We start from the raw sequence: 27,343 nt of genomic DNA, 5'->3' as shown, positions 1-27,343 counted from the left end.
CACAATGCAGTGGTCAGAGGTTGTGATCACTTTTAAGGGATTGGTGTACTCGCCTCGCTTCTCTTCTTTCTCTCCTCCTTGTCATTCCACCAGTGTAAGTTCATGCATATATCCCATCCAACCCTACATCCTACAGAACATGTGCCCATGTAAAAGCTGGACATGGTCAAGAGGCTGCACCTCCACCTCAGCCCTCATCCTCTTACCCACCTCTAGGGATCCTGCTGAGAGGCTGGTGTTGGCGTTGGTGCTGCCTAGGTTGCGAGGCAGGGTCCTGGTTCTCTCCACTGCGGTTCCCCCTGTCAGAATCTGTCTGACTGATGGCCTCTGACCCGGCTTCAGTTGGAGCGAATGCCCGTGGGGGTGCATGTGTCCTCCGTGGGAGTGCACAAGACCGGCCTGAGCCATCATGTGGCCGTGCCCGTGGGGCACTGTTTTGATCGTCCCATAGGAGCGGTTGAGGTTCATGGTGATGTTCATGTCGCCCACATTGGACGGCACAAAATCAGCTGGGTAGGCCTCGCTCTCAGCAGGATGGAGGGTCAAGGGAGAGGGAGGAGGAGGGAAGGGAGGATCCTCCACTGCAATGTTGAGAGGCTTGTCCTCGCCCCCCAGTCCCAGACCTCCTCCTTGGGAGGAGGGCACCGGAGGTTTGAGACTGACTGTCCTTCGAGGTAAGACCATGTAGTCTCCCTCTCCTCCGCTTCCTCCTCCCCCTCCCCCTCCACTTCCTCCACTTCCAGCACTTCCGTCCTGGGAGGTGTTGGAGGAAGCGGGTGGGCGAGCCCAGCCCAGGCCACTCTCGGTGCACAGGTAGATGGGAGCGCCGCTGCGCTGCTGCCCCTGCTGTCTCTGCTGATCCACATTCACCTCTTTCTTAAGTGGAGTCTCACTCAGCTCATTGAGACCTCCAAGGGGGGGGACCTTGTACAATGAAAGTCACTGTTACACAAATATTTCCTGGTAGCAACATATATTTAAGTGAAATAAAATCCTAATCCACATCACAATTTATGAGACTAGATTTAATCTTTCATGCTGCAGCGATGTTGCCGGGCTTCATGATATTAGGGACAAATTGCCCACTTCCTGCTGAGCTGGATTTATGCTTTATAGCCTCCCTGGGTAGCCACTTTCTGAGATAATAGCATCCATTAAACCTTTATGATGGCATACTTTTATCTGTAGAAAAATCGTTCATTCCTTGAAAATGAGGGTCAGAGAGGTGCATCTTGATCAGACTGTCACCAAAGACAGAAATTCTTAAATCCTACTTGTGTGGTCTAGTTCAGTCCAGTTCTTGGGCAGGAGAGTTTAACAGGGCACAACACTCATCATCCAGCCTTACCTGCACGATCAGGTTGGGAGGGGGGATGTTTCCGGGGAGGGAGCTGAAGTTGACCCCGACTCCCCCCTCCTGATGGGCTGCCAACTTGGGATCATCCTCATCATCCAGGGATATGCGGGACAGGGTCCCGGTGATGGTGGCTGGGTTACAGGTGTTCACCTCCTTGAAAATGACTGGAGGGAAATGAGGGGGATGCCATGAGGACATTGGGGGGAGGGAAGTATGGGATAGAGGAGCGAGAGTCGATGAAATTGAAAGAATTATGGAGTGAGAATGTACAATGAATAGAGATGAAGTGATGGGATTGTCAAACAGTTGGCAGGATGAGTGAAGAAAGAAAACGAGAGGAAAGGAAGCCTCAGGAAATCTATCAATAAATGCATTGATTGATATGAAGACACACTTCAGGGTCTGATATAGATCTGATGTTGGGACTTATACAGCTCTGATGCAGCCTTGAGCTGCCCCATGGGATTAGAATCACTGCCATATACACATACAGACACACACACATAAAAAAAAAAAAACAGATTGCATCTCTACAGAAAAGTTTCACTTCTCATTTTGCTCTTATATGGTTCAGATGAGTTTTGTCTGTGACACTGTGACCTTAAGTCCATCTCCATCTCAAAATTGGCTGGTGAGCCAGGATTTTGATGAGCTTGGAGAATGAGCCTCACCGCAAAAAAAATGCTGTGTGCTTCAAATGAAACGGAGCCAAACTCCACTTTGCTACTGAACCTCGTCCCATATCTTGCACACAAGCCTATTTATTTGCTGTTGTGTCACATGTAAGTGGGAGTCTGCAGGTGGGTATGTGCTTCACTGCATCTCTGTATTACTACTAACAGCGGCCTTGCCTTCATGCTTGTTACTGAGGTCATAACACCAGAAAAAGATGTGGGAAAGGTTTTTAGAAAAGTAACATTCAAAGTAGCTATGGCATGCTGATGAGAGATGTTTAATCTGCACATAATATTGATAATGAATCTGGAAATTCATGCTATCATGCTGCGTTCTATCGGATAAATGTCCCCTCTGGCACCAAACTCCAATTCTAGACTAAAGGATGTAGCACGGACCATTTTTACACAAATTGCATTCATGTGACAAAATGTCGAGCTCCACATTTGATCAAAAATTGTAACTACTGTCTAAGCGTGTGCCACAGAGGACCGGACAGTTACTCGCAGACCGCATCTCTTCAAATCTGCAGCCAACACACACAGGGATAAAGTCTGGGTTTGGACCAGGCAGTGTTAAGCAGGTCAAGTTGGGTGGAAAACTTACATGGGTGTCCTCTCTCTGCGAGGGTGGAGGGGGAAAGTGATTTTGTGTTAATATTTCAAAGCACAACACAAAATGTGGTACATTTGTATACAACCACAACCACACTTTCAAACACACACAAGCCCATTGTTACCCGTGAGTGAAACAGGCCTGAATACAGGGAGGAGTGTTATTATCATGCACAATTAAACACAGTCTCATCCAAACATATGCTCTCTCAACACTTATTGGGCAGAATCGGTGTGATTGATAAGGTGTAATAATTTGCGCAGGGCCATGTCGAGTCGCAGTGAATCATCTGTGACTTCATTAGTATGTGAGGCAGCGAACTAACAGCGTTACAGACTCTCCGTTCATTCCTGCAATGCTAATTTCTGTGCTAGACAAAGGAAGGAAATAAGCAGAGCGGCAAAGGGAAATCAGCTCACCTGTTTGACATGCCAAGTCCACATCCTTCTCAAAATCCGTCTGAGACGGAGGAGGCAAGGAGGGAGGAGGAGGACAAAAACAATGAGTGGGTGCAATTTTATACATAAACAGAAGCATGGGTGACAGACTCTCCGATGGCTATGTTCTATACCCAATGACTGAGATCTGACTTTACTGAAGAGGAGATGATGTATTGCCATGGTGACAACATTTAACAACAATTACAATTAGTGACGCCCAGTGAGAACAACAGTGATACAAAAAGTGTTTATTTCCCGTTGATGAATTTGTCCAAGGTTTGGAAAACCAAAACGAGAACCCACCAGTTCATGATGTGCATCATCTCACCATAGCAGAGGCAAGTTTTTAAGACTCGGGTACGTAATCCGACTATACACCATCAGTCTGCAGTTCGAGCGTTAATATTGGAATGGTAAAGGGGACAGAAATCTAGCAGTAAAATTATCTGTTGCCGTCCCCTGGCTGAGTTAGTCTAATGACAAAACACACTGCAGATGTGCACTGAGTGTAATGTCAGCGGCAGGGTTTTAAGCAGCTACACCATCTCTGTTGGTACTGGTCGCACAAACGGAACAGTTCCTATGGAGTGTCTGTCATTTTACATGTCTTGCTTTAACATATAAAATCCTGAAACACACCAGATGAGTTTAGTGTTGTAATCAATTGAGGCACCAAAACTGAGCGTGTTAGTTTGCAGCAGGTCTTTCAGGCACTGATCATGACGGACGCGTCATAGAAATGGCTCTGTTAGTGCTGCAGGGTAGCCAGAACAAACTCAGCTACAAGCCGCTGACAGAACTCTGCACACTTGCTTTAGGAAAATATATATTCAACGGTAGGAATACAAGTCTTTTACAATCCATTGTCACCAAGCAACCATAACATCTCTCTGTAACAGCCTATATATACAGCGAGTCATCACTGTGAACACACTGTAAATACTCTCTACAACAAGAAAGATGGAGGTATTGCCAAAAATGACTTCAAATTAAACAGTCATACAAAATCAACTTTCCCAAGAAATACTTCAATTTCTGGCTCACATGGCTAAAATAAAACCTACTTTCTTTATTCCCTAATTATTGTGCACACACACACACACACACAGCTATTTCTACTGAGACATAGAGGTACAATATGTAATCAAAACCAGGATAAATTTGATGCAATAGCAACTCTTTTGATTGAGTGAATGCATGCCAGAATGAATTAATGAATGAATTAGATTTGGGGAAATAATCTTGCTTTTAACTTTCTTGTTGACAGTAAGATGGAAGAACCGATGCTGCTTTCATGTCTGTATGCTGAAGATGACGATAGCAGTTAGCTTAGCATAACTCAGAGAATGGACAGGTAGTCTTGCACTGGTTAAGCTCTTTTATGTTATTTACTGAATCTGTTCAAAAATTAGTGTAAACTGTTTATTTTTAGAGCATTCATGCGGCTAGAAGGTGGGAAATGTTCCTTTTTGGAGAGGTCCTGCTTACCTGTTTTGTTTGTTTGTTTAAAGAGCATTCAAATGAACAGGCAACAAAAATCCTCTCTTCTCCTGCTGTCAGAACACAACCTCACTGTCAAACGACCTCACTGTGCATAAACCATGCGAAATGAAGCTCAATAATTTCTTCCCGTTCCTGACAGTCAGCCAGTGTTGTTTAGCCATAGCCACAAAGCTAACATGACATTAGCGACACCAAAACTAGCTACATGACTAAAGGAAATTTACGAGAGTGAAATCTGACGTGTCGTTTGACACCACCATCACCTGAACTGATGAGAACGGTTAACTTAACAGCAGAGTGACTTACTTAGGCTCAGAGCGAATGCTTCTCTCAATGCCAAGTTGAGACCTGCTTCTCAGACCTCTCTAAATTTCCCAAATTCCTAGCGGGATTTACTCTTGAGCGAACCACTGGTGGTCTCTTCTCATCTAACACTCACCAAGAAAGCCAAGTGTATTTCCCCAAATTCTCAGCTTTTTCTTTACCAATTCATATACACACTGCACCTGTCTCCCTCTATGGGTTCTATCTTTTCTACAGGTGACATACTGGTTGGCCAGCAGCGTGGTTATGGATGTGATTGTGGGTATTGTTCAGGATGGGGCTATGCTCGTGTGCGTAGCTTAGCGAGTGGCTGTGGTCAAGCCCGTGGTTGATGCGGGGCAGACTGTGGAAACAGGCTTGCTGGCATGCCTGGTGGCACGTCGGTGGGAACGACTGTGGGTGGCAACCCAGTAGGCATGAGGACGTGCCGTAACGCAGGGAGCCATACTGCTGCCCACAGTAGCTCACATTTGGACTCTTCTGATGGTGCAAGAGAAATATCATGGAGAAGATCATGTTTAAATGTGAGGAGGTGATATAGGCGGCAGTGTATAGCACAGAGCTTTTAATCAGAGATTACCTAATCAAATGATTGCTCCAAAGACCGCTTTGATTCAACTTTAATAAGACGGCGTAGCAACAGTTCCACTTTTTTTTTTGTCTGGAAATGTCAAGAGATTAACATGCTAATGAGAATTCCTGTGTATGGCTAGAGGACCTGAGATGATAGTATTCAGTATAATTATGACGCTGACATAAGTGGTGCTTCAAAGCATCTGAGTATTCATCACGGTTAGTGTTCTCAAGAGTATCGTGTTGTTCACCCTCCATGCACGTTTGCTGACAGAAACATTTCCTTAAAGTTGCACATAGCTGGAGAGAACAAAAAGAGGTTCTGTCTTTCTTTAAAGCATGGTGGTTGGCATGGTAACCCTGTATGATAACAATAGATTTCTTCAGAAAATAAATAAGCCCAGTTAGGCTGTAAATGCTCCTGTATGTGAAAATGAAAACGGTTGGGAAAAAAAAAGAATGTGTCATAAAAAGTTCCCTTTTGCTGAATGATGACTCCAAAGTTTAATCTTGATAACCTCAGAGGGGCATTCAAAAAACCATAATCATTACCGCAAACAGGTCTGAAGGAGAAATAAAGGGAATAGCGATGCCAGAGTTGTTCATAGTGGCTGTGTGACCGTACTGACATTGGCACGGCAGTTCAAGTGTTTGTGATTTATCACACTATAAGCCACATGCAATAACCTTATGTGTGCTTGTGCTCTTCAAATAATGACAAAGAAGTTTAAGATAAAAGCAAATGAAAGTGCTGATGGGACTCATTCGGTGACACATTTTTTTCCTAGGATTGTATGTTGTGCGAATATATATGAAAATGCATTGAGATTCTTACTGTAGCATGATATAAATTCTAATGTTGAATATTGAATGTTGTTTAGGAGAGAAGGTGAATTTCTATGAGCTGTCAAATCCCATATACACTTACTTGCCAATTTATTAGGTACTTCTAGAATAAAAGTAATGCAGTATCGTACAAAATCACTTTAATTTATCTACCCGTCACAAGGATTACAGAATTCAATATTAATCTAGTAAATTGAAGATTATAATCCCCATAAATGGGGGCTTAAAGCAGGGCTTTTATATTTTACTAAGTGCATATAAATGAAGTTTCAGTTCTTACAAATCATTTAAAGTGATATTTTCCTCAAAAAATATAAATTGCCTTTCACTGAGTTAGTTGTCTTGAACTGTGAAATGTTTTTGTTCCTTGCATGATTTCTTAGTAACTCCAGAATGCAAATCCTCAACCTCGTATATTTAGCTCAAAGCTAATGAACAACTAACAAAAGCAAAACTATCTAAAATGTCTGCTAGCGCACTGGTTTGAGCTGAAAAAAAAACCCAAAACAAACGGTGAATCAGTGAAAAACAAATGAAGTATCAGTTTAAGAACAGAAACAAAAGAGAGTTAGGAATGATCACTTCAGTAATGGAGGTCATGCATCTCACGACTGAAGTTGAAGCTAACCTTAGTCTGAAGCTAATTCATGTATGTGGGATGAAATGGAATGCTATTCACCATGATCTGCACCTGTCCATTCTTGCAGGAGTCTGGCGAGTTTTCGCTGTCGTCCTTACATCCCCCCATCCGACAGCGTACTGCATCCTGCACCTGAAGTGTGTGTGTGTGTGTGTGTGTGTATGGGGGGGAGAGAAGGAGGAGGGGAAAGGAAGGGATGATGCAAAGGAAAGAAGTTAGTAGAGGATCTTTTAATTTAAGTTAGGTTGCCAAATGTTGGAGCTTAGGGTCCGTACTCCTCAGACACTTTTTATTACTGCATTGATGGATGTTCACTTCACACAAAATTACATGAAAATTATTTTAAAAAGTATTTAAAGGCACAAAGTAGCTTATGTCACAGACACTTCTTCAAAGTGGCCTATTTGAGCCTTGTGAGATCAGTGCTCCTAATTAAAACCAGGTATATATTTGTTCTATTCCCTCGGCCTGACTGGTGTCATATTCTTTATCCTCCCACACGCAGCATGTAAGCAAACACACACACACACACACACACACACACACACACACACACACACACACACACACAGGCATGCTGTCAGAGGACCAGCCCTCAAATAACTCAAATCAAATGGATTGCCTTGCGTTATGTTTCACCGGCAAACCCGGGCTTTTTTTCCCCCTTCAGGCTCTGTTCTAAAGATATCTGGGTTCCATGCTGGGGAGCAACATCATTCCTGAATGTTGCCACTGTCAAATCCCACAAGAATGTCAGAGGGAGGAAACAAGAGCGAATGCCAGCATCTTCATTCACTCCGGGTGGTCTCATCTGTGTGCGTCTGCAGTAACAAATGGAGTAGACCGGAGTAGCTTCCATATCTGATTAATACTGCATGGCCGAGCTTATTGCCTCCATTGTTTCCTTCCATCCGTCTCTTCTCTCTATGTTCATACTCATCCTCAGAGGCTCCCCGTTCTGCTTGTGTGAGTGCATCAGCTGTAGTCTGTCCCCCCCCTACAATCAACCCATGTGTCTCTCTTTTTATTTGACTACCCCCCCTTGCAGATCTCCATATGCGTTCTTCTCCGTCATCTCCCTCATTCAGCGAAGTCCCTTGCCCTATCTACTTCACATCTCTCCCTTTATTTCCCCTCCTGCTGCCTCCTAATCACAACACCACTGCACATACTCATTTGCTCTCCTCTCCTTGACTGATCTCAGCAGGCCGCCAGCACCACCGTGGTCCTTTCATTCCCTGCTGCACCTCACTTGCAGCATCTGCCATACAAGAGTGTTACGCGGCGCAGCGCTTACTCACACATTTTGCATCTGTTAGTTTATGCTTTGTAATGCCTTCTCTCTATTTTTCCGCCGTAATGCTCCCTCGTTCTCCTCCCTGGCTCCGGCGTGGCACACCCCTCTTCCTGTTGTTCTGCAGCTATCAAGGATATGCGCTCTTGCAGGGGGATTTTCATGCATTTACAATAAGTAATGCCTGGATTTACTGTACCCTGATCCCTGTTTCTTTTGTGATAGTGATTTAATGCTGCTAAACATTCCAAAGCATTTAAAAATTCACTTACACTCTCATATGCGAGAGAGGCTGTGTGCGGCGTACATGCATCAGCCACAAAAGACACATTTACAGTTATGTACAATTGACGAGGGCGTAAATCCACTAATTGCAGGTACTGCAACTGAGAGTTAATCTAGAGTAAGATATGTGTGTGTGCGCGCGCAAGACTGTGTGTGAATGTCCGTCTCAAGGGCATGGGAAAATGTATGTGCATAATGAGTTTCATTCAGTATCCCTGGGGGGGACAGAAAAGCCGGTGGCAAATAGTCACTGGGGGGCATTAGTTAGGGACTTATCTTCTTATTCCATACAGCATCTTTGTAAGCTCCTTAAAGCAGCCTTGGATCAGACAGACAATACCACACTATCATACGGCATTATAAAGAAGCAACAGCAGCGCAACATAGGACATAAATACTGTGCTAATCCTCCTCATGTCTGATCTGCTTGTATTCAGCCGTGACCTCCGACTGACCCAGAAACCAACATGACATTTGCAAACATGCATCCCACCTGTTGAGGGGAGTGGAGGAGGTCAGTGTGTGGAGCGGGATTATAAATGTTGGATTCATAAAACTAGCGAGCAGACAGATGGAGGAAGAGCGGACTCACCTCCCGGCGCATGGCGCAGTGGACGGTGATGATGACAAAACCTTGGACTGAGTCAAAGACAGCAAAGAGGACCTGGAGGACACAAGGGACGTAATTGATCTTTAATAATGTGTTGAAGTGACGAGAAAACACCCGAAAACTAAATCTGTGAGTCATCATTGACATAAATCATCACAGTCGTAGTCTCTCTGCAGTCGGATGCTTTAATATTTCTTTCCCTTTTCATTTGACTTCTTCCTAACTATTACTCACATGTAATCTTATCTTTTCTTTTGTTTTTGTGGGTAAACGTGACAAAAGTAGCATCTATGAATGTCAGACATATTTTACACAAGCTTGATGAAAAGCGCACAAACCAGGTTTCTGTAAGAGCGATAAATAAACACCTTAAACATCAATTCACCTAAAGAAAAGTAAAAAAAACAAAAACAAAACCTGCATTTTTTCTTAACTTAACAAACCTGGAAATCCTGGATATTTTCTTGACTTTGGCTGTGTTCATTTTGCAGTTTTTAAAAAAAAACAACAACTGTGTTTTAATGTGGTGTCACACGTCGTTTTTAATTATTTTTTCAATCATACTGAAACTGTTTTTATTTGGATAAGTTTTAGTCAAATTATGTTAGTCTCATCAAATTCAAAGAAAACTATTTTAGTCCCTCTCTCATTATTGGGAAGTGACTGTCTTCATGCTCATTCTTAATGGGTCTTTTTCCCACTCAGCTGATTTTCTTTTTTATAACGATGATGCAAATCTAATTCAGTCACATTTATTGATCTTGTTTAGTCATTAAGACACAAACAGCCGTTCCATTTTCCCTCATATTTTGGACCCCTTTCTGAACTTTACTGGAGTTTCAAGATAACTGCATTATGCAAGATAAGCATTAACCCTCTGACCTCTTAATTGTTTATATTATTTATTTTTTCTTTGAGTATAAAATGGATAAGAGGGTATATATCCCTATGTTGCCTTTATATTCTAATCCTGGAGTATTAATAAATATACTTTTTGTCACATAATAGTCTGTTTGATTATTGTTACTGTAATTCTAGTCTCATTTCAGATGATGAAACTTGACTAAATGAACATTTATTCTACTTTTTATTGCTGAGGAGTAAAACACTAGTTAGAATCATGCATCTACTGTGCACTGAACTTTACACACCAATTTCACAGCTGTTTCTAATGATATGCCACAAGTGCGAGTGTGTGCGCGCGCTTGTGTTATGCTAGCGTTGTAAGACGGATCACCTGGAAGAGTGTGGAGCGGCGGTCTGTTATAGCCAGGACTGCTGACATCCACGTTAGCGCTAAGAGAGGGAGAACCACACAGGAGCTCCAGAGGGAGGCCCTGCCAGACAAAGAGAGGAGTAGAGGAGAAGGAACAAGGCTCAGTCTCACAACAGACCACCAGCCAACTTGGTTAAGTCTCCAACTCGGTCTCACACAAACACACACACACACACACATCATCAGCAGCAGTAATAGAGTCAGTGGTGGGTAATTTGAAGCTGATTGGCACATTGAGGTTTGCATCAGACTTGATATTCTGACTGTGAAGTGGAAGATGATGTGTAATTATGAGACTGACAATGGCTCACAATTACATGGCTGATGCGCGCTAAGTGTCACGCTGGTGGACTGTGAGATGACAGGCAGAGCTCAACAAGGTGGTGGTAGTGGGGGGGGGGGGGGTGATGGTTGGCCATTGACAAGCAGTGACATGGGGGGGCTTTGGAGGAGTAGAGCCTGTTACGAGTCAGATACCAATTTAAAATATTCATGCTGCTTTAGCACATGCATGGTTTTACAACGGATGGGCAGCCCCGTTTAGCTACGACATCTGCACGTCCACTTAGACGTGTGCGGTGAGTTATTAAAAAAAAAAGAGGTAACAAAATCAAAACTATTCTGCCTTCTTTTTCAAAGAGTACAGTTTTGTGGACTTCTGTTTCGAATATCTAGTCCTTCCCTGAATGCACAAGAACAACAGCCTACTTCCTAAAGTCAATATTCTAATATCACAAGTGCACTCCATCATACATAATAAGTGTTTTTTTAATGAGCAGTTATTTTTCAAAGTGCTACAAAGCCATTTGGGAGAAAGACAAATGTAGGGATAAGAGTTGTTTTGTCACAGTTTTTACAATCAAGGGTATCTCACTCTGGAAATAAACTCCTGGTAATAGTTTTTAAAGCTTTACACAAGGTTAAAGACACCCAAAAAACATGCTCGTTATAATACTGAAGCAGGGAAGGAAGGAAGAGGCTGGACAATTAGCAACAGTTCTGCATAATTACTGTATTCTGAGGCTGTTCGAATAATAAAGTAAGCAAAGTATTCATCAAGTCATATTCCATTCTATTGTCAAGTGTTTTTCCATGAGCTGGTTCTCAGTGAATAAATCAGGCAGTGTAGGTGGCGTTACTATGGCTAACGTAAACCGAGTAGAAGATGAGGAAGAGATGACCTTGGCCACCTGCAAGCGCTATACTTTTAGTTGTTGTTTTTTTCACGCGAGCGAGTTGGCCATGCTGTGTGCTACCCAGAGACGGAGTTTGACCAACTGCCTCTGCTGTTTCTCGTGCTCATCAGATAGCTTCTGTTTCAGATGAGTGACAGAAACCTAAATTTATTTCACTGTCTGTCCACACCCTGTAATCAGATGTTATTAGAACATGCTGCACCACCAATTATGGTACACAGAACTGGTCTCTTCCTCGGCAAGAAAGTCCGTTCCTGCGACAGACAAGCTAGAACAGTGTTGATAGAAGACTACTTGCACCCTCATCAGTGCTAAATTGGTAGACTGTGTTAAATATGATCATAAACTAGTTTTAAGTGTGTTGCTGAGCATGTGCAAATTTGTGCCTTATCCGTAAGTCAAACTTTTGTCTTTAAATTTTCTATCACGATCAGTTTCGATCCATCCATCTCGATTGCAATACTTCAGCAAATCAAAGTAAAAGTAAGTGGATAAGGATTTTGGCATTAGTGGAAGAATCAAACACAGAATAAGGAGCAGGAGGCTGTGTGGAACAAAAGCAAATAGCGTTACTTGTGTCTTCACAGGGACCACAAACGAGATTCACACCAACAGTTGACAATATTCAATACACACAAGAAGGGGGTACATTTAATTTAAGTTTGAGGAGTGGAACTCCAACGCCAGTTAGAAAGTTTGAGCAACACGTGTTCAGCAGCAGCTATGTTAGCATAATTGAAGCCCTGCCTCACATGCCGCCGTTGTGTTAAGCCTCAGCAGTGTCGTGCCAGAAGTTAGAAGCTAAAGTGATTCACCAATATTGTTAGACACGGGTCAGGTTTTCTCTGCGTGACCTGCAGAAAATACGCTTTGTATCAAAATATGCTCTCATTAAATGGTAGAAGCTGGCAGTGCAGGTGGTGTTTTCTATTCCCCTTTCATCAGCTTGTTTCTTTGCTTTCTCCAAACAAACTGAATGTCATCCTGCATCATTACCCGACAGCAAGTGATAAATAAGAGGGGGAGAGGAGAGAAGGATGGAGGGAGGCTGATGGAGAATCAAATAGAAAGAAAGAGAGATAGAGAGAGAAAGATGAAGATGGACTAACATGGCGCTGCTGGCAGTAGAGCTGGACATAGCGGTGCTCGAGATCACGCCACACTTGGAGCATTTCAGGAGCAGTCGGCTACGCGCCTCCGCCGGGACACTTTAGGACATGTGCGCACACACACACACACACATATAACAACACACAGACACACACAAACATAAACCATGAAGGGAGAAGGAAATGGAAGGGAGAGATGTGTGGAAACACAAGTTCCAGTTATGACACAGGTGAATGTGCAGGTGTGTGCAAAAGAACCCGAAGAAAAGAAGAAGACACAACAAAGAGAGGGAGGGGGGGAAAAGAAAAAAAGGGTGGGGGGGAAAAGAAAGAAAGAAAGGCAAATTAAAACCAGATCTTAAAAAGTAGCAGCAGTGAAAAACAGTCAGAATACTAAGAGCAAAGTAGAGTGAACGTGAGAGACACAATGTTACAGCAGAGTCGTGAGGATTAACAGATTACAATGACACAGACAGGTAATGCACCAATAATCTTATTCCACTGCCAGTGAATGCAGGCGTGTGTTATTTGTACATGCAACTGTTTCACAATGAAGCTTTATTAAAGCATGAACAAAGACTTTACCTCGGGTTGTTTACTTAAAAGTTGACCACTGAGATGGAGGGGAAACTGTGTTTGTGTGTGTATCCTGAGTTGAGAATGATAGGGGCCACACGCAGGCTATGCTACATTAGCGTCCCATCACAGCTCATTGCCTTAGCCGCATCATCACGGCTGCATGTGGAAATACATTACACTAATGACAGCTTGTCCTGTTAGCAACAGTGTGTGTGTGTGTTTGTGTGTGAGCTTACTTGTACTTCTAAAAACACGCTTCTAAGAATCTGTGCTTAATACTTCAGCGAGGACTTTGCTAGAGTGCAAAGTGTGTGTGTATGTGTGTGTGTGTGTGTGTGTGTGTGTGTTTGTACACATCAACTGGTTTAATCTCAGTTGCATCACTGGGTAACAAAAGCTAATCAACCCCCCAGAGAGCCAATCTGTACTTTTAACCCTTGCTAATACACAAATGATCAATCTCAATTTGTGTGGAAGAGAGGCTCCGGAGGAAAAAAGTACTGAGAGAGGCAATACGAACAGAAAAAGAAGAATCACACAGTACTGAAATGAAAATCTGATGAACGCTCAGTGATAAAGTCCTGCTGGATGCTTGTTGTATACATACACCATGTGTTTTTGTTCTATCTGAAGTATGGACAAAGAAAAATGTTCTCTTAGTAGATTTGAGTGTATACGGTTTTCTGCATATGATCCTGGTCTTACACGTGTGATTAGGATTCCGTCTGCCATTGATTATCATTATCCACAGTATTCGTCTATGTTACGTCTTTGTCTAGGAACTCGAAGTGAATGTCGTATTTGACACAGCCTAACAGCTGCTTTCGTATTTTTATTTGCAACTGGTGGTATTTTTAATTCTGTGATTGTGAGACAGCTGCTTGCACTAGTGGGAGCTTTTAAGTGAAGGTGCGTGGATGTATTTAATGTAGCAAATATAAAGAAACACTGTGACTTTTTGTGGTAAACACTTATTTGTCTTCCTTCTGAGAGCCAGACAAGAAGACAGACACTTGACTCTCCTCTCGGTGTGTGCATTAGGCAGCTGAGACGCACAGAGAACAGCTCACTGCTAGTTAGCTTCATGCAATGAATGGTAGCGAGTGGGAAGTGTTAGCATTACTCTCCCAAAAAACATTAAATACAGTTTTTCCAAAATATTTTGGCCAGCACTAGGGCGGAGAACACCATCTGCCATGAAAAAATTACACACTGATCATTTAGAACACAGGGCTAGATTCCTGATGGGGCGCAGCAACTTAACGCAGCACCTGAAAAGCCCCATTACACCTCTACCCACAAAAACATTTGAGGAAACCCAGAAGAGCAACAGCCACTACTGATCATGGCTGATCTTACAAGAGAGGACGAGGAGGATTACATCAGCACAAACTAAGATTCTTCTGTATTTGATGACTTTAGATAGAGGTGTGCTGCTATTTCCCATTCACTACCATTCATTATGCTAAGCTAACTAGCAGTCATCTATTCTCTGTGGATCTCGGTGTGTCCAGAATGTCGGTGTGTTCCTTCAAAACCAGTTCGTACCAGGAACTGTGAGTGGATGATTGAAGAGTTGAGGAAGTAAACTTACCCTGCACGCTGCTTTTTAGACTTGTCTGAGATGCCGTCTCGAGACATTAGCTTGTTAAACACTACGATTCCGATGAGCATATTCACCTGTAGGGGAGAAGAGAGCAGAATCGGCTCAAATTCCGAGGCAACAGGATGACTACAGGAATTCAATTTAGTATACTGCTGTATCCATCCATCCATTTTCTATACTGCTTATCCATTAATGGTCACAGGGGAGGCTGGAGCCTATCACAGCTGACATTGGGCGAGAGGCAGGGTTCACCCTAGAGGGATCACCAGCCCTTTGCAGGATACTGCAGTATAACTAAATATATACTCTTTTTTTATTCAGTTGATTTAAGGTAACTTTAATTGGATCAGCCACCCAAGACAGACAATGACAGTATTGTTGATTTAAAGGCATAAGGAAGCCCTTTTCCCTGGTGTCAACACACTGTCATTACAAGTGGCATCATTCATAAAAGACTGCCCTATTAATTTTAGCATTCCATGTAATGTGTGGGTTCCTTCTGACAAAAATCCATTACCATAATACAAGAACAGCCAGTCCTAGATATGGATGGTCAATTCCTAGAAAACATTTTTAGGCTACTAAGGAACTTTTATGTCTTATATGCAGCACTCAACCTAATTAGCCCTCTGAGCAGTGACTTTTCTATTTGTAGTGGATGCCTCAGAACACAGGAGCAGGAAAATCATTGCATTCTCCTAGTAATGAGGAGCCTGAAGCTTAGCCTGCCACACATCCGGTTATAGTGACCACAGACACACACTCACACATGCACCCACACTCTCTCTCACACACACACACACACACACACACACACACACACACACACACACACAGATCTGAGCCTTGGCCTGCCATATGTAGACCTCGTCTCCTCAGGAATCCTGCAACATCTGGCCACATGCTCCTTATCATACCGATGTCCACTCTCAACTGTGATCTCATTTGCACTCCCGCTTTGGTTACTGCTGGTATATACAGTATATACAGTACATACAGTACATACAGAATACATACTATTTAGGCAGTGCAGCGCTGTTCTTATCAAGGTCTGAAAATCAATGAACCTTGTGGAACATTTCTTTAATTTCATCTCAAAGCAATACCAGCAAGACTGGGTGAGCTAGAATAAGTTGATGAATAAAATACAACAATATCTGTGTATTTTGTACCTAAAGAGTACTGCTTGTCTGCAGTTTGTGTTGACATCATAGACCACTTTGAGAGTGCCAGTAAACAAAAGGGTAAGCTGATGCTTATACATGTTATACATGAGGTGAGGTTATGTTATGATCAGTGCATCGGATGCACACACACTTTCATTTTAGGCCAACAGGAGGAAGAGGAGGGTGAATCTGGCACTCGCAGTGAAATGATGGTAATTACACTCAAATGTGTGGTCATATTCCATTAAAGTAAGCCTCATTTAGCTATCAGTATTTCCAGTAGGCGAGTAAAAGAAGTGTTTGATTCTTTTTTCGCATTTAATCTCTGGTCATTTTATCAAGATGGCGCTTACAGATAACTGAGCTGGTGAGTGCCATAGAGCTCACGTCTCTGACTCCATCTCATTCGAGCCAGAGACAAAAACATCAACTAATTCAGTGAGCAGGGAAGATTGCTAGCATGCTATATCTGCCTCCAGCTTCTGGTGAGCGGAAAGTCAAACCTCACGATCCCTGTCAACAACAGTGAGTCAGCCAAAATCAACCGCTAGTTCAGATGTGTTTGTAGTGGTGAAGTCCATCGGCTGCAGCTGTCGGCATCGTCCGACTCAACAGGACATCAGCATCAAGCTCGCTGGCGCCACCTTCAGATCCAGACTGTGAATGACTGCGAGGTGGAGCTATGTGAGCGCACCTGCGTGAAAATAATGAATCCCATCTGTTCTGAATGAGTACACGTCCCCCTGCGCAGGAAATTACCATAACTGACCCCTCAAAATACCGTATATGGTGAGCAGTCCAGCACAGACGCAGAGGAGCTCGGTGCATGAGGACAGCATGGAAAAGGAGGAGGACCTTTATGATTCATCAGCTGGGGAGTCAAACCATTATAACCTTGATAATGCATCATGAGGTAATTCAGGTACTCAAACTCAAAATGTCATCGAAATAATGGAGAACACACAATCCATTAGTCAACAAGATGTTTTACCGCTTTACAAAATGGTGGCCTCTACGCAACAGGCAGGACAGGTCCGCACCACTCGTAGATTTTGTATCGAAGAGAAAATCCCAAACAGGCTGAATTCGACAAATTGTTGCAAAATTCTGGAACTGTTCTTGTATGAGTGATTCTGTTCAGACGAGCGGCGCATGGATTCTTCTCCCCATCAGAATATAGCAGTAAAAACAAATCAAAACACAGCTGCAAAGATCCTGACCCGGTATTGGCACAAGAGAAAGTCATGGGAGGATTTAATTCGGGTACATCTGGCAGATACATAATCGTTTCTCTCTTCCTAGCTCCCTCTCTTTCTCGTCTGTGTACTCGTGTTGTTGACAAGTACCTACAATTTGCCAGACTGGGAAAGCAGCATTGTCATGTCAGTCGTGTCTGGCCCCGGCTTTGTGAGTCAGCATCATCCTGATCTGCCATTTGCCCGAGGCCAGGCTAATTAATTAGACAAGAGTCCTGTGGGAAGGTCTGCGTTTCTCTGACCAACGTCGCTCTCATTACAGCTCGGTGTTGGAGTGGAGCCCCGGCAACACAAGACTATTGACGTGGCGGAGACAGAAATCAAGGAGCGACGGAAACATACCAATAGACATCAGAGACTCACATTGGATTTTCTTTAGAGGGTGACTGCAATTAATAGATTAGATACACTCAATAATTGGAAGTATCCTGTTCAAAGTCAGAACTTTTCTAGCATGTCTATATCTGTTTAATGGGATGTCTACAAGCCAAATCTCTCTTTTCCTGCAAGCACGCCTGACTGAAAGGCAAGAAAGAAGGTGCATGTTAATCTATAAATCATATTATTAAAGTACATCATTTAAGTAGTTTAAACTGTGCTTAAAGTATACATGAGACCTAACATTACCAATTCTTTTCATATATCACATGAATGATACATCAATTTTATCAAGGATATGAAATTCGATTTGAATGGTCGACGGTCAGAATGTCATCACATTCACACAACATTTTTTGATGTTATGATATACGATACATGATAAACCCTCGATGGAGACACTCGGGAAATGACCTGGAGTCCATTAGGCTTCCGTTCACGTTTACTGTTACTCATACCTGGATTTATTGATACCCCATTATACAGTTTTGCTATTTTACTCTCTGTAATACCTCAAAATAATACATATTGAACTATATTTGCAGTGTTGCTTTCACACTTGTAAAATCTCTCATACTGTCATTGTCTCACCTGTTGAACAACACGTGTTGCGTGGGGTGACATCACTGCTGAGAACCCACTTAAAGTCGATCATCTGATATTATATCTATTACTTCACTCATTTCAGCACAGCCTCTATCAAGAAGTGTTCCTCTAAATTCTAAATCTTTCTCGAAACATCTCTCTCAATGTTGGTTGTATTTTCCAGAGTAAAATGGAGCGTCTTTGAAGGACCACCCATCAATGGTATTTTATGTCCTTTTTTCTTTTAGCTGGTTTCCTGCGATCCGCTGATCTGTCCACTTCAGTAGCAGTACATCATGGTGTATGTAACTGGACTTTCATTGAGTTCCATCATGACAGCCCTCGCTGACATGTACGACACTCGCCAGGAACTCCTAAGCTTGATATTGACTCACCAATGATGACAATAACAGAAGTAGCAATTAAGCTAATCCCTGAAATGGTAAATGGTAAATGGACTCAATTTATAGAGCGCTTTTCTACCTTAGCGGCACTCAAAGCGCTTTACAGTGTCATCTCATTCACCCATTCACACACACACTCACACACTGATGGTGGCGGCTACCATGCAAGGCGCCAACCTACTCATCAGGAGCAATTATGGGTTCAGTATCTTGCTCAAGGACACTTCGACATGGTCACCGGGGTCGGGGATCGAACCAGCGACCCTTTGGTTACTAGACGACCACTCTACCCCTGAGCCATGCCATCCCAGACTGAAACAGTCCTGTACAGCAGTGCACAATTATATAAAGTGTACATATTGAACAGAAACAGGCAAAGAAAAATATTATGTTCATGGCAGACACGGAACTGAGGTTTTTTTTGTGTGTTTTTTTTTAAGGCCTCAAAGAAATTGTGTGCAATGACTCACACTTTGAAAGTACAAATAAGAGTGAGCTATTTGGCTGCTGGGGCGGACGCACAATTCAGTGTAAACATGCATTGCTGTGAAACACTTGTCTGCTGGAATATATTTTAGCATTCGTGGGCTGACATTTTAAACTCGCGGATCAAAGTGCTCAACTTATCATTTTGTCGTGTACACCCAGGGTGTGTGTGTTTGTGTGTGTGTGTGGGTGTAAGCGTTCACACATGCGCATATAGCGGTGAAGCGCGAGAGGAAAATCCTCAGGGGTCAATGGGCAGCTGCTTCAAAGCTCCGAGCTTGGAGGCTAAATCAGCAAATTATTTGTAGAATGATGCAAAGTGACCGGTGTAAGAAGGAGTCTGGTGCAGCGAGTGGTGAGGGCAACTGGTGGAGAGAGAGTATTTGAGGGCAGACTCACCAGTACGATGACAGCAGCAGGTCCGACGAAGGCGTAAAGCAGACCGCCCTCCAAGGATAACCAGCAACTGGAGACAAATATGAGGAGAAATGAGTGCAAGGCTACTTAACGATAGCTCATTACAGTTCACATTTACTAAGTTGGAACATTCCTCTCCGTGGGTAAGAGCTTGCTTCTGTAAATATTGCCCTCAGTTCTGATTTACTATGTACATTACCGCAAACATCTCCTCTAACCGTCAAGGGTTTGGTACGTTTCATTTGGTGTGAAGCCACTGAGTCTTAATGACTTAAATGTGTCCTCCAGTGATGTCATCATAGCACGCTGAAAACTCTGTCTTAATTGCACAGCTATAAAAATGTGAAGTGAAAAACACAAGACCAGAGAGCTACAGTCATTTACACATAATGAGATGCTTATGAGTTTAAAATGAAAAGGAACAAATATATAATCATCTTCTATGATTACAGTTAAATTGTTTACCCTGAATCAATCACGCCATCGAAAGGGAGTGCAACTGAGCTTTCTGTGTCCTTTCTCTCTCACAGTAAGGAGGTGCTACTATCTGATTTTCCTGCTAGGATAATTGTGGCCAAAAATATTTGCGCGCACAGTGCAATTATGATGAATCATGTGGTAAAATTCAATCCCATGCCACAATCACTTTGAATATGATCGAACTGAAAACAAAGCACATTCAGCTGAAATTGTGCGTGAATGCACCAAAGGCGTATCAACGAGGCACTGAGCTGCATTTCTGAGCTGTGCGAATGCAACGGGGAGGCCATATTTTTGTTAGCGTCACCTTGTGGCTCCCTCGAGCAAATGCATAATTGATTTTCTATCGTTGAAAAAAATAAGACATGGATGAAAAATAAAGTGGGCGTTTTTGTTTTGCGAGGTAATTCTCACCAAAGAGCACTTTCGTAGGATTTTTTTAATCGTCAGTGTAATTACAAGTAATTAAGCTAATGTGATGATATGAACGGCATACACCACAGATGCACGGATGACTTCAACGTCATCATAACCAAATTTTAATATCCTCACCAACCTCTGCAGTCTTGCTGAGCCACTTGTTAGCCACCGCTGGTATTACAGATGCATCACAGCTTCATGAGTGTGGTATTTAACAATGTATTTTATGCAGTCAAACATTAAATCTTCTGTTAAACCAATGATTTTTTTCCCCAAGAATTTGATAAAAAAAATAAATAAAAAAACAGCTAAATTTGAAATGAGGGGAACCTGATGTTCAGCAATTGTAACTTTGGTTTGCATGGAACACTCCGATGAACGAATCACTTCTATCATCTGAAATTCTTCATTTTATTTTCATTTTTGTCAGGATCAGACGCAGGAAGTGCACGATTACATCCTGCTGGTCATGCCTTCAAGCGCTGAGTGCTTCCTCTGGATGAAATGTGAAGGTCTCTGAAATCTTATCATAATTCTCCATTGTTGTAGTTCAGCACTCGTACATTTATATGTTTATTGATTGTTTTTCAGCATGCCCAGGCCAAGGGATTTGTCACCCTGCTGGTGTTTATGGCATCCCATTAAAGCCCATTAGAGCTGTACAACTCTGATGCTATCACACGTTGAGAAGTAAATGTTAATATTCTACTCCTGCTTTGAAAAGCGCTAAATGGACTTGGCCCAAAATAACGGTCTGATCTTTTAGTCCCCTTTGAGGCATCCATATCCCTCACGTCCTCTGGAACTGGTTTACTAACTGTTCCCAGATCCAGAACCGAACTGGGTGAGGCAGCATTCAGTGTCTATGCTCCTCACTTGTGGAGCCAAATCCTGGAGAACCTGTGGCTCTCAACATCTGCTACCTCTCTCAAAACATTTCTAATTACTGCTGCTGTTAAAGAATAAATAATTCCCTCCTCTTAAACTCTTTTAATCCAATTGATAATGACGTCTTAAATTTATGTTTTATTTTGATTTGATTTTCCATTAGGTCAAACTTAATTTACTGAAAATAAATTTGTTGGGTTCAAGAGCGGTTTAAGAGAGGTTGGACCTCATTACGGGTTGGAAAAGAAAGTGTGGTTCAGGTTTTGAACCGATATTTAGTGGAATCCTGGACTTCTACTGATGAGTAGATTTAAGAAACTGTCAAAAATCGAGAGTCAGTGATTAAACTACGTTAAACGGGATTCAAGGATGCATGTGCGCGAGAAACCTGAGAACTGACAAATTACTTCAAATTATGATCCCTATTCTGTTTTAATATGATTTTAATGTTCTTTAATATTTTAATCTCATTGTAATTTTCATTGATTCTATTCAATATTAATGTCTTTCTGCTGTGTTGTTGCTAAGTGGTCTATTATTAACTCTGTCAGGACGATAAATAACTGTATGAATGAGTGGTGATCTGAACACTCTTACATTCATCAACTAAAACCTGCAAGGTGGTTGCTACGTTAATGTTAGCATTGCGGGTAACGGCCACAGTCGTTGCAGCTGAACGGCCAGTTTCTCTGCTCCAGCTGTGTGTGTGTGTTTATGTCTTGGTGTGGTTTCTCAAATTTGTCGATACACACTTGAGAGCTGTGCTGTGCCATCTGAAAATTGTGATAGTAGTAGTAACAAAATGGTTGACGTCAGCATCTGCAATCAGGGTGCACAAAAAAAAAGTAGATGACACATTTATAATGATGCATCTGAAACACTATCTCTGTAAGTCCAGTGAACGTCTAAAGGTCTTCAACAGGACACTCATCATATATTTCTAAAACATCTCATTATTTCTAAAGATCCTGTGAGCAAAGAAGTCTCTTGAACAATGTCATATGTGAGGAGGAAGATGACGAAAAATCCCCTCACGCAGGCCGTGTCCCGGAAATGAAGCTCAGTGGGGACGATCGCCCTCCTCTTCATCACCACCCATCGATCTAAATGATACAGGACTCATTCAGAGGTTCTGCTGGCTCTACTCCAACGCCAGCAGCGTCTACACTCCAGCGGGGGATTCCATCTACCTACTATCTTCATGAGCCGAGGCTTAATGAAGATACATCACAGCAATGAGGTCTAATTGCCGAGCTCCTCTCTCATCATTCAATCACAATAAATATTATTACGCGCTTCCATTTGATTTCTCCTTATTGAACCTCCTGATGGTTAAACGGCCATCTGGCTCCATGAGTTAAATTGCGGAAGAGCTCAGAGGATATTTTATTCCCCTACCTCCCCCCGTAACGCTGATATCATCCAAATGGTGCTTAAGTAGGAAGAATTAATAATAATTAAAAAAGAAGATGACAACAGTCTGTTTGTTACATCCTTGCCTTTGATGTGTCCATCTTTTTTGCATGGTAACTCATAATGTCGGGGATGGATTCTGATGAAATTTGGTGCGGCAACAGAACTCCGATTGAGGAATTCATTCGTTTTTTTCAGTTGATCAAGAACTGGATCCAGATCTGGTGTATCGTCTGGATATTTTTGTGATATAAAGTAGGAGAGGAGTTGAGATGCCTTGGCTGAGGGATTTGCTGCTTGAGTTATTTGTCTGTGAAAACTGATCTAACTGTGCAAAAAACATCCGAAGCTCATCAACAGAAGTTTTGATTTTTAAAGTCCTATTAAACTAAAGTTAATAGTGCTTTTCTAATACTTTTAATTTGGTTTGCACATTTGGTTATATTGGCCTTTTTCTTTTATGTGTCTTGAGCAGACTAAACTGCCTCTTTTTCCTCTTCTCTTTCCTAGTCATGCATAATGTCGCTTAAACTCCCATCTTCTGGAAAAAATAAGCATTGTACAGCCAAGTTTGTTCACCCCACCGGGTTGATGAAAAGGTGCCTTATTCACATTTCCTTTTTTTACTGGACTGTATTGTCCCACCTTGAAGATGACCCTGATTAGAAGACAACCCCCCCACCCCCCCTTTCAAAAAACACACTGTCTTATATTTGGAACAATTCAGTAATTTCCAAAGTTCAATTAAACTTGACGACTGAATGGAAACGCAGTTAGTGTGTTTCTGCTTTGCATGCTGAGATGTGCTTCAGCACTTTGTGATGCAAATTAGAAGTAAACTGAAAAAGAAAACTGACAGACTGATGAAAAACTGTTTTGCTGAGATATAATGTGATAAAATACATTCAGGATTTATACAAGCGACTCTTTAGGTTGCCCTCACTGAATTAATCACCAACTCTGTTGTGGTTTAAAATAAAATTGGAATATCATTGAAAGAAAAAAAGACCTTGGCTTGAAATCATTAGGGAGCTGCAGTCATATTATTTCCAAGAAAAATGCAAATTTAAGTGCCTTTGGCTCATCAAAACACAATTGAGGCTGATATCAAAACGGAGATGTGATTGGTGTGAAGGTCGAGACAGGAGGTTGGAATACGGTACTCACTAGCTGGCTGTGCCGTACCCTCTCGCTCTGGTGAAACCCACCGACACTGCTACAACGAGGGCTGGAAGACCTGTGTGTGTGGGTGGGTAGGTGAGGGGGTCAAAAGGTTGAGACAGAAGAAAAGGAACCCTCAATTAGGATGATGAAGCATGCATCAGCCAAAAGACTCCTCAGTCAGAACAACTCTATATGTCTCCCTTCCATTCAGATGCTAAGCAGCCATGCAATCAAGCGTAATGTGCATATGTGAGTGATCCTGCCTGAAAGGGAGCTTGCCAGAGGCGTAAAAACTGAGCTTAGATGTCAGCTATGTTTTTATTAGGGGGTTCTTGTAGCACTGACGTGTTGTCAATACAATGTATAGTGCATCAGTGACCTGCACATGAAACATTCATGGGTGTGAGTGAGTGTCAGCATGTGGGATGGAGAAACAGTTGATAAAATGTGAGGTATAACTTGGAGTGGTCAATAAGTCAGGCGATAATTAGAGAAATAAAGTGATTTGTGCGTGTGCGTGTGTGTGTGTGAGAGAGAGAGAGAGAGAGAGAGAGAGAGAGAGAGAGAGAGAAAGAGACTAGCACACAACGCTTGCCAGAAAAAGAAGGAAATATGCCGGGCTCAGTAATGAGTCTGGCTCTGAAATATTCATGTAATTAACAAAGCTGTGATTATGGCTGCAAATGAAAAGCAATTAGAAAAAGTCACATTAACAAATAAGATGTTGGCGAGCCAGGACCCCAGTCTGCTAAAGCTTCATGTACGCAACATCAATCTAACATTTATCAATATATAATGGTGCAAACACGCACCTATATATCAACACTTGTTTGATAATCTAACAGATCCAGTCACAAACCAACACTACTTTCCAATTCTCTTGTTTCCATGGTAACCGATTTCAATCACATAATTTGGGGCGAAAATTGCAAACTGGATGTGAGGAGGATAAGCTCTTTGATCCCCTCTTCTCTGAGCTGACTGTTTCATGCATTTCATACACATTTGCAAATTACATATTTCTATAGCTCTCACTGTACAGTTACCCCTCACACATCTCACACACACACACACACACACACACACACGCACACACACACACACACGCACACACACACACGCACACTTGAGGAGTATCTATCCATCTGTGACTGTACACAAACTATGCCTCCGCCCCTCCTCACTATCAGGGTAGGGCCATCAGATTAGAGCAGGGGGATCAATATCAAGTGAAATGAAAAGGATCGTGCATGTGTGTGTGTGTGTGTGTGTGTGTGTGTGTTTGTGTGTGTGTGCGTGTGAGAGGTGATGTGAAAGGGGGACAGCCGTTTTAATTTCTATGGCTATCTCAAAAGCATCTTGCTACTGTTGTGCCGATCCTATCACAGGTTTTGATTATCTCCTAACATCCCTGCTGCCTGTTGCATCATTGACAAGAGAGTATAATAGAGCGATGGTGGCTGGACAGGACAGAGGAGATGTACAGCTGAACACCGGAGCCAGATTATCTCCTGACAACGTTACTGTGTACACATAGGTTTAACTGCGTGAGATAAATTATATTACAAACTGTAATGAATGTTTTTTTGGGGGTAAATGAAGTCCTTGCAGATGCAATTTATCCTGCGCAGAGAAGACAAATGAGACGCAAATGAGAACGGAGCTTTTTAAGCATTACGCTGGCAACCATTTCTACACTACAACAAAATAATCTGTTCATGTAAAATATGTCTTTCTCACTGCTCTCCATCACTCAGGCAGGTCACACAACAGCAGTTCAATCAGCTCCCCAGTCCTAAAAAACATCCTCATTGCTATGCTGGAAATCTTCTGCCACCCTCACAGTTCCAGTTACAGCAGAAGCAGAAGCTTACACAGCGGCTAACTCTGATAGTCAATACCGCCATTACATTACTGGAGCAGACTTTCGAACAATTAACGCCCAATAAAAAAATGTACACTAGTGATTGCTTGACGTGTCATCTGCGGGGAATGCTGATGATGCTTATAAAAACATGAGTCAGATAAAATGGCAATTTACAAATGGGACTCGAGCTCGGCTCTGCACATGCGGGGATTAACAGCCCTGTGGTATTGATTTTGACAAAGGAAAGCACATGAAAGCTGAAGAGAGAAAAAAAGTGCAACTTGTAAAGCCTGAGCGAATGAACAAAGATTCACTTTGAAGAAAAGTATTATTCAACAAGTAGCAGGTATTTGTTGAATCACACGCCATTATGAATAAAACCTTCACTATCCAACTGGCTCGTCTGCAAAATCAGATTTATCTGCTTCACCTGTTGCTCTAATGAGCAGCTTCTCACAATCTGAATAACAATTTCACTTTAAAGCAAGTGATGTCTGGTGGTGCCGGTAGGAAAACCAGCCCATTCAATGATCTTCAGTGGAGGTCGACCACGGAGGAGGCCTCTTCCACAGCCGATGCTGGGATTTGAAAATATGAATAATACTTTTTTTTTTTCCAACTTTCTATTGGATAAAATGATGATATATAACAATTGAATGATAGTTAATTAATAAAAAAAAGATGGAAATTTACCAGCACTTGAACTTGACAATAGAAGCAGTGAGTTTTGCCTGTAGATGAATTTAGCTGTCTGCAGATGTGCCTGCCTGTTAATGACTGATAATTCAAATGCCAAATATCAGCACAATGAATCAGCCCAACTCTAATCTGTCTCCTACCTTTGTGTCTTTCTTTCTTTTTTAAGATCTTCACACTAAATTTAAGGTGGACGGTTCACCTTTTTCAGACGAGTACCACAGAGGAGACACACATGTCATTTCCAGTTGCTGGAAGGTGGCGCTATGACCCAATATTAGCCTATAGATGTCCTCAGGTCTGGATTCTTCTCATATATGCAGGCTAACATTCATACTCTGTGCTTTAAGTCACTATATTGAAGACATGTGACTTTTTAACATGTTGGCAATGTGGCTTAATTGCATCAGATGGTCCTCGACTGTTTGGAGAGCAGATGTATCATTTTCAGTCCAGCAGTCCATGAATAGAGAGTTGAAGTAAGGTTCCAAAATATTTACCAATAATTGATTTGACAAGAAAAAAATTCAGTTTTTAAAAGTTTTATTACATTTTTACTATCTTTCAGCGTAAATGTTTTATAATAGAAACTGAGAGATTATGAGAAGTTGATTAACATGAACATCGCTTTCACTCGGATATCTTTGTGCTTATGGGGGCTATCAGTAGGAATGAGTTCTCCTTTAATGTAAGCTGTCAATCATTTATATTTCCCAATAGATGTTCGCTAGGGGAATATTACAGCATTAACGTTATCAGACGCTTTAGCTTTTCATCTCCAACTTAATCCAGACA

The 27,343-nt window shown here is 42.1% G+C and overlaps 1 protein-coding gene across 9 annotated transcripts in view; it reads right to left on the bottom strand.

Annotated features, from left to right (window-relative positions):
* adgrb2 (adhesion G protein-coupled receptor B2) overlaps nucleotides 1–27,343 on the bottom strand; it is a 243,011-nt gene that overhangs the window by 21,051 nt on the left and 194,617 nt on the right. For 8 of the 9 annotated variants that reach the window (XR_015111309.1, XR_015111307.1, XR_015111310.1 and 5 more), the window contains exons 21-32: nucleotides 23,989–24,058; nucleotides 19,603–19,669; nucleotides 14,917–15,002; nucleotides 12,744–12,842; nucleotides 10,400–10,499; nucleotides 9,145–9,216; nucleotides 7,013–7,105; nucleotides 5,140–5,394; nucleotides 3,067–3,106; nucleotides 2,639–2,653; nucleotides 1,349–1,521; nucleotides 211–924 (exon numbers count right to left, since the gene is read on the bottom strand). Coding sequence is in view for 5 of the 9 variants with exons in the window: in XM_086193955.1 (XP_086050081.1) it covers nucleotides 211–924; nucleotides 1,349–1,521; nucleotides 2,639–2,653; nucleotides 3,067–3,106; nucleotides 5,140–5,394; nucleotides 7,013–7,105; nucleotides 9,145–9,216; nucleotides 10,400–10,499; nucleotides 12,744–12,842; nucleotides 14,917–15,002; nucleotides 19,603–19,669; nucleotides 23,989–24,058 (1,784 nt within the window). In the remaining 4 variants the exon portion in view is untranslated. The remainder of the gene's footprint in view (nucleotides 1–210; nucleotides 925–1,348; nucleotides 1,522–2,638; nucleotides 2,654–3,066; nucleotides 3,107–5,139; nucleotides 5,395–7,012; nucleotides 7,106–9,144; nucleotides 9,217–10,399; nucleotides 10,500–12,743; nucleotides 12,843–14,916; nucleotides 15,003–19,602; nucleotides 19,670–23,988; nucleotides 24,059–27,343) is intronic. The other variant, XM_086193958.1, reaches the window with a different exon arrangement.

The sequence above is a fragment of the Aulostomus chinensis genome, chromosome 22, assembly GCF_037954235.1.
Source record: "Aulostomus chinensis isolate RoL2024-O1b breed Wild chromosome 22, RoL_Achi_v1.0, whole genome shotgun sequence".
Classification (NCBI taxonomy): Eukaryota; Metazoa; Chordata; class Actinopteri; order Syngnathiformes; family Aulostomidae; genus Aulostomus; species Aulostomus chinensis.
Note: the sequence above shows the minus strand (reverse complement) of the source record. Positions and strands in the feature narration are given on the sequence as shown.